General features: G+C 35.7%; 1 protein-coding gene across 3 annotated transcripts in view; it reads right to left on the bottom strand.

The window, feature by feature from the left end:
• Nucleotides 1-885: 885 nt before the first annotated feature.
• SF3B1 (splicing factor 3b subunit 1) overlaps nt 886-7,487 on the bottom strand; it is a 44,297-nt gene continuing 37,695 nt past the window's right edge. For 2 of the 3 annotated variants that reach the window (XM_021667742.2, XM_021667748.2), the window contains 5 exons: nt 6,677-6,797; nt 6,201-6,332; nt 4,286-4,558; nt 1,853-2,069; nt 886-1,373 (listed from right to left, as the gene is read on the bottom strand). In XM_021667742.2, the coding sequence (XP_021523417.2) occupies nt 1,215-1,373; nt 1,853-2,069; nt 4,286-4,558; nt 6,201-6,332; nt 6,677-6,797 (902 nt within the window). In that variant the 3' untranslated portion in view covers nt 886-1,214. Of the gene's footprint in view, nt 1,374-1,852; nt 2,070-4,285; nt 4,559-6,200; nt 6,333-6,676; nt 6,798-7,184; nt 7,255-7,487 lie in introns of those variants that run through there. The other variant, XM_064373213.1, reaches the window with a different exon arrangement.

Raw genomic sequence — 7,487 nt, 5'->3', positions numbered from 1 at the left:
ATTTGGGGCCATAACATTAGAAAAGGTTGAAAATATACTTTACATATTTGCTAAAAAAAATTAAGTCTAGTACTGCCTTAATGCTTGATTCCTCTAGAATACCATTTCATTCAGTTTATGCTGAACTCTTAGATCAACTTATTGTCTTACTACTGAATACAAAGCTAAGCAAACTTAAGACATTTTAGCTGCTGCCACTGTGTATTATCACAGTACATAAGGAAGCTGTAACAAGATTTGTCTCCCCTTCTCCGTTATACTGTTCTTAAAGGTAGAGGGCAGGTCTCATGCACCTTTGCATCCCTTGCATCTAAGCACAGTGGCTGGCATACAGTGGGTGCTCAATAGGTATTTACTGATGCATTGCTGAGTAGTGGCTTATGACATGGGGAAAAGCCCAACATTGTCCCGTTCTATCAGCATTACTTAGGTAGCCTCATTCCCAATAGGCAGAAAGCAGTTTTGAAGTAAATTTATCTTCCTCCCTTGCTAAACACAGCAGACCTACCAAGCATTAGACAACACTTAAACCACTTCCTTTAAACATGTTCATAAAGCATTTTGAGAAATCAAGAGATGAAAGGCGCTATGTAAGTACAAAATATTATTCAAGACAGTTCAGCAAAAGTGCTACTTTTCTATGATGATGGAATGGTTGTGCTAGTTTGAGGGGAACACGTCCCCAAGGCTACTCTTCTCGCTGTCATTATTAACAGAACAATGGAATTTTGACAAATATGCCATCACTTTATATAGTTTTTATTCTGCTAACTACTTTCTATAAACCAGGTGACAGAAAATGAAATTAAGCCACTTATTCCACATAAACCAATACTTTATCAAAGTTCCGCATTTTACAAGTCATGTTCAAAAAACACACACAAATTAGCATTTTGTACACAAATGTTTATTTCTTAATTAAACATTCCCTTTAAACACAAGGAATGAGTTCTAAATCTTCATAAAGATGAATTAAAAATGAAATCCCTCCAGTATAGTGTATGTAATCACTGTGTTCTTGGTCACTACTGGCATTTACTGTTTAACATCAAAAACAAAGACAGGTTATTTAAAAATCATGCTACTGGATTTCTAGCTCTTCCTCTATGACCAGCTCTATACTGATCTGCAATGTTTAAAAGTTTACATCACCAAATCGAAGCAAGTTTAAGGTGTGAAATAGCTGTGCATTAAACACAAAATAAACAATAAAATTATAAGATATAATCAAGTTCATAACGAATATAGGTGTTCTTATCATCGTTGTAGATTCTTGGGTAATGTGCTATGAGTGCGTCCTGGGAACCAATGTAGATGGAGTTGTAAATTTTCCAATATACATCTCTGACTTTCCGGGCTGGGTGAAACAGACCCTAGAATAATTGAATGGTTACATCATTTCAATTTTCAAGAACAAACATAACCTTAACAAAATTAACAAACAAACTATATAGATATGATTCAAAATTATTTCCCTTGGGGAGTGAGAGGGAACCTAGTAATTACACAAAACTATAACGGAAGACACAAAACTAACTCCTCCCTCACCACACAACTGTTCTCCCATATGGCACAATATAGCCTATTGATAATCAGGAAAAGTAACTTAATTCAACACACTACTTTTTTTTGCTAAGTAATCTTTTAAAAACTTTTAACTTACAGGGGTTGGGTGAAAAGGGGAGGGAGAGCATTAGGACAAATACCTAATGCATGTGGGGCTTAAAATCTAGATGATGGGCTGATAGGTGCAGCAAATCACCATGGCACATGTATACCTATATAACAAATCTGCACATTCAGGACATGTATCCCACAACTTAAAATTAAAAAAAAAAAATCTTTACCTTACCTGTAAACAATATTGCAACATTCTACATGGTCCAATAGCAACTCTCAGGCCCTCTAGGGCTCCCATAACTGCCTGAATTACGTGAGGAGATGTCTCAAACACATTTGGCCATACATAGTTCAACAAGTGATTCAGTGAATCTTCACAACCAAATCCATAAACCCCAAGTGACATGTGCTGTACCACCGCACTAGCTGTCTGTCTGTGTACAAGGTCTCTACAAAGGAAGGGAAAAAAATCCTTTAAGATACGGTCTTACAGGAAATACTCACCTGCCCATTAAAAACTAATTCAGTGCACTGAACAGATGTGAAGTCATCCTAACATTTCACGTATCTAAAATATCCTTTAGAATGACTAAAACTTCCACTTGAGGACTTTTGCTTTAATGACTCAAGCTTCACTATGGCTCAACGATTAAGCCATATTTTCTAATTAACTTTTAAAATGAATATGAGCAGAAGGGCTCTGTGATGTCTTGGCTTTGTTATGCTACTAAAGAGGAGACATGATTCTAACTATGAATAATAAACAGTAATATCTTATTTTACACTTTTTTTTTTTTTAATTATTTTTCAGGCTGGGGATGGTGGCTCATGCCTATAATCCTAGCACTTTGGGAGGCCAAGACAGGTGGACTGCCTGAGGTCAGGAGTTCGAGACTAGCCTGGCCAACGTGGCAAAACCCCGTCTCTACTAAACATACAAAAATTAGCCAGTAGTGCTGAGCACCTGTAATCCCAGCTACTCAAGAGGCTGAGACAGGAGAATCACTTGAACTCGGGGGGCAGAGGTTGCAGTGAGCCAAGATCACGCCCTTGCACTCCAGCCTGGGCAACAAGAGTGAAAATCTGTTTCCAAAAAAAAAAAAAAATTATTTTTATTTTTTATTTTTAGAGATAGGGCCTCACTATGTTGCCCAGGCTGGTTGTGTAACTCCTGGGATCAAGCGATCCTCCTACCTTGGCAGCCCAAATGATTTTAAACTCTTGATTATAAACTTAAATCTTTACTAGTACTTCGGATACTGGTATATAATAGGTAACTAAATTAAAATTAAATTCCCTTCTCACGTAAAGTTTATGTTTCATTCAGTAACTCAATTTGAGCAAAGGAAGAAAGATCAATAATTTTTTCAAACCTACAGAAATAACTATCATCTCCTACGTTAACTGAATTTATGTTTATGAAAATCAATGAGTGATTCATTCCACAATTATTCAACCAAGTATGAACTCATTGGCTAACACACTGGGATTTGCAACAGGTATGAAAATGAGTTTCCACATTTTGTCCCAAAGACAGTAAGACAGACCATATCAAAGATATAAGAGAAAAAGGCTTGTATTTACTAATATCCTTGTTTTTCTTTATTTTAATAATGTCATTCAGCATAAGAATGAAGCAGTATTCCTCATTAATAAAATTTCCAACTGAAGTATTCTTTCCATTTAGTAATTTTCAACGGAATTACTCCCCCAAACTTCTGAGTATACAGAACAAAATTTTTAACTGTAAAAGTTAAAATTTTTAATTTAGTATACAGAACAAAATTTTTAACCATAGTGCTCAGGCACTTCTCACTGAGGAATATGGAGCAAGGGCGATTACCCTTATTTTTTTCTGCCCTGGGCAGCAAGGCTTTTACAGAGCACAATTCTTACTTTGTCTCCATGTCTTGCATATATACATTCTGGTAACTTTTTGATGAGTCCAGTTAAGTCTCCCTTTCAGGTCATTAATGAATAACTTTAATCTGTACACAAAAGTATTTGAATGGGCTCTGATTTGAGTAACTTATCTCTCCTGAAAAATAAAGAGCCAGTGAAACAGTTCTTTCCCTTACTATGCCTGCACTTTCCTTTGCACTTTCTTCAGTTACTTTTGTGTTTACGGCTATATGTCAGTCTAGATGATAAAAGGTATTAGGAATCTGTCAATGACTCAAACAGTACTGTACTGCTGTTCACCATCTGAAACACTAGGGACCTGCAATGGGAAGAGTGCAGCTCTGGCGCACTATGTTCAGCAATTCAAAAGCTTAAGAGAAATCTGTGCTTTACCTACAATAAAAAGCTAAAAAAGATCAGGTCTCTGCCACACTGATTAGCTCCTGCTCATCATGTCCTCTAACTATATTTGACCGATTTTGAAAACAAAAGATTATCAACCCTTTTCAAAATGTAATTCGTTCAACAGATATGAAAAGAGATTTAAAGGGAGGTGGGGAACTTGAAAGAAACTTTGGAGAATCATTACAACGTGCACATTATTTTAAATAATAAGTCATATTTACAATGTCCTAAGACTCCAGGCTAGCATTTTTTTCTTTATCTATATTACGATGAAAAGTCATCTAATAACTATTTCAGGATGTACTAAAATGAAGGAAGAGTTATAATTATTTTCCTGTATTTAGTTCAAGTCACTTACCTATCCATTAAAGCATCTTCAAGTAATGGTGTTACAGCATAAATGTAGTCTTTTCCCATTTCACCAATATATTCAAACAAGAAGGAAAGTGATTTTAACACTCCATTTTGAACATTCAGTTCAGGAACTCTGTATTCATTCATTAAGGCAGGGAGTACTGTAAAGGGTGAACACGTTTCTGCAACAATAGCTATTGCTACAGTGGTACAAACTCTGTTCTGCCTTTCTTGAACTTTGAGGTTGTTTAGAAGTGTAGCCAATACATCATGAGGGCTGAAAAAAAAAAACAAATGGGTCAACAATAAGAAGTCAAACTTTGATTTCCATAAATAAGTCAAAAATTTATGGAAGAAAAAAACGCATGATGAAAACTTTTAAATATTAATAATGACAGGGAGCTCAGTAATTTTATGATAAAATGTAATACTTTCAAGTCACTGGCATTGTTGTTTCTATATAAAAATTTCATATAAATTAAAAGATCAGTTTTAAAAAGTTAACTCTGAGAAGATCAGAGGCCATAGCTGTACGAATTCTAAAAATTTTAAGTTAACTCAAATTAATTCTCAATGTTCAGTCTTTAAACTTTCTGATATACAAAGAAACGTTAAGTAAATGTTTAAAGTGAGTAATCCTCTGAGTTGTCAAAATGGGCACTAGAACTAGGTAGGAGTATCCAAATTGTGGTCTCCCACTATAAACCATATAAAATCTTTTTTCCTTTTATCTTCCCTCCCATACAATTTGCTGCATCTATTCACCTCTTCTTTGACATAAACTTAGTGGGACACTGGGGCTAAAAGCTTGCACAACAGCTATTGGCTGCAAATTTCTTGACTCCATCACCACTGAAATAAACATTATGCTACCAAAATAGGAGAGGAATGAGTATGTGTTAAGAGAGGGAGTATGTATGGTCTGGTTAATTCTACCTAAGGAATCAGACATTCATGTCATATTCCTTAAAAACATTTTCTTTCTTAAGCCACATGAACATGTAGTGTCTCGTTTTCTATAATGACTGTTTTTTCCCACTTTAGTTGTAATGGAGTGGAAGCAAACAACCACAGATTATCCCACAAAGCAGCTATAATTCAGTTAAATCTGTGGATTAACGTTAGAATAGCATTTCTGTTGTTTTTTTAGAGACAGGGTCTCGCCCTGTTGCCCAGGTGCCCAGGCTGGGGTACAGTGGCACAATCACAGCTCACCGTAACCTTGAACTCCTAAGCTCAAGCAATCCATAACAAAATTTTTAAAACACATAGAGCATTAATATGAGACTTAAATGATGCTGTGAGATTAAAAACTTGCCTTTATAGTTTAAGCAATATCCAAAAAACCAGTACAATTTTTAATTTTTCTGAAAATGGTACTGTTTCTCTCCCTGAAAATACCTAACATATAATTAAAGTAAATCTTAAACCCTTCCATCTATTTTAATTCAATTAAAAATTCAAGATTACAGGCTGGGCGCAATGGCTCACACCTGTAATCTCAGCACTTTGGGAGGCTAAGGCAGGTGGATCATTTGGGGTCAGGAGTTCAAGAGCAGCCTCGCCCACATAGTAAAATCTCGTCTCTACTAAAAAATACAAAAATTAGCCAGGTATGGTGGTGTAACACCTGTAGTCCCAGCTTCTGGGGAGGCTGAGGCAGGAGAATCACCTGAACCCAGGAGGTGGAGGTTGCAGATCGCATCACTGCATTCCAGCAGTGGGTAATGGAGCAAGACTTTGTCTCAAAAAAAAAAAAAGAATTGAATTGAAGAATGCATTTCAATAATCAGAAGGTCAGTGGTTACATGAAGTGCTTTTGCAACTGCATTACTCAGACCATGCCTCAAAAGAGATTTCAACACCACAACGGATTTATTATAAAGTCATTTTTTTTAATGGAAGTAAATAACACTCACCCAATGGCCTTTGCAATATAACCAAATGTGTTGACTGTGGCTCTACGAATAGCTTTTTTGTGGGCTTTTAAAAGCTCTAAAAGCTCAAAGCAAATCCTCATCCATTCTCTTGCAGATACATATTCAGCTCCCCTAATTTAAAAAAATACACATATTAATTTTTGTGACATTAAGTGTTAAGGGTAAATTTGCGAATTCAGTTCTAAAAACATGATTGCTAACTCATTTTAAGCATTAGATAAAAGTTATTACTCTTCAGAAAGGCTAAAGAGTTAGTCTTAAAGGTTTAGTCCTAAAATTATATATTGCCACCCCATTACCATCCAAAATGAAATTTGACTGAAAATATTAATGCCAGATAGCCTAATCATATACACTTATATTAGTGACATTAAGGAAATTTTGCTAATTGAATAAAAAGTGGCCAAATTTGAAAATTGATATTGCTTATAAAAATGTTTGGGTAATCTGCTTACCTGTCAGCAATACGCCCAACAAGATCAATACAATTCTCTTGTACTTTTTCATGTCTGTTCTTTAAGATAGGGGTGAGTCTAGGCAGCAGATCTTTAATTGGTGGAGTCATCTTATGCATACCTATTTAATAAAAGTCAATACACTATCAACATTTAAATTGCAACTTTTGTTCACTTTCCTTTTACTTAGCAATGTCACATATGACTATGCATAAATATAAACTTACAGCTGCCTATGGAAAGAGAAAGCCCTGGATTCTGACCAGATTCAGAATCGTTTTTAACTTTCATTAACAACTTTTGATTATGCGTAGAAATGAAAGAAATCAGTGAAGTGATTTAAAGAATGATGGATACTCAATAACAAAAAAGTTTTGTTTGGTTCTGAAATGTATTTGTGTACTGACATTTAAATATGGGGACAGCTTATGTTCCGGCCGTACACAACAATATAAGCCAGAGGTAAACATGTAAATAAAGCAAAAATTTCCAGAAAGGGCCCCCTTACCCTTTAACTGCAAAACAAACAGATCTCCAGTCTCCCTGCAATGCAGGGCATACTTGGATGGTATTTACACCTATGAAGAGAGAAAAAAGGAGGCAGCTGGCAGGGGCTCTTGCTCTAACTAGAATCACTTGCTCTGATTCTCTCTCCATTGCTCTTCCCATGCCTCTCTCTAACGAATAATACGGTTTGAAACTCCCTGCAAACCAGAGGCCTACAAGTGGCCACGTAAATGATTTTTGGCACGTAACTATCTTCAAGTATAGAGGACTGGGTTGCATTGGAGATTATATGCAAATAGAATAG

Source organism: Aotus nancymaae, unplaced genomic scaffold, assembly GCF_030222135.1.
Source record: "Aotus nancymaae isolate 86718 unplaced genomic scaffold, 86718_ANA_hifiasm-v0.15.2.pri h1tg000008l, whole genome shotgun sequence".
NCBI lineage: Eukaryota > Metazoa > Chordata > Mammalia > Primates > Aotidae > Aotus > Aotus nancymaae.
This window is presented reverse-complemented; position numbering and strand designations above follow the sequence as displayed.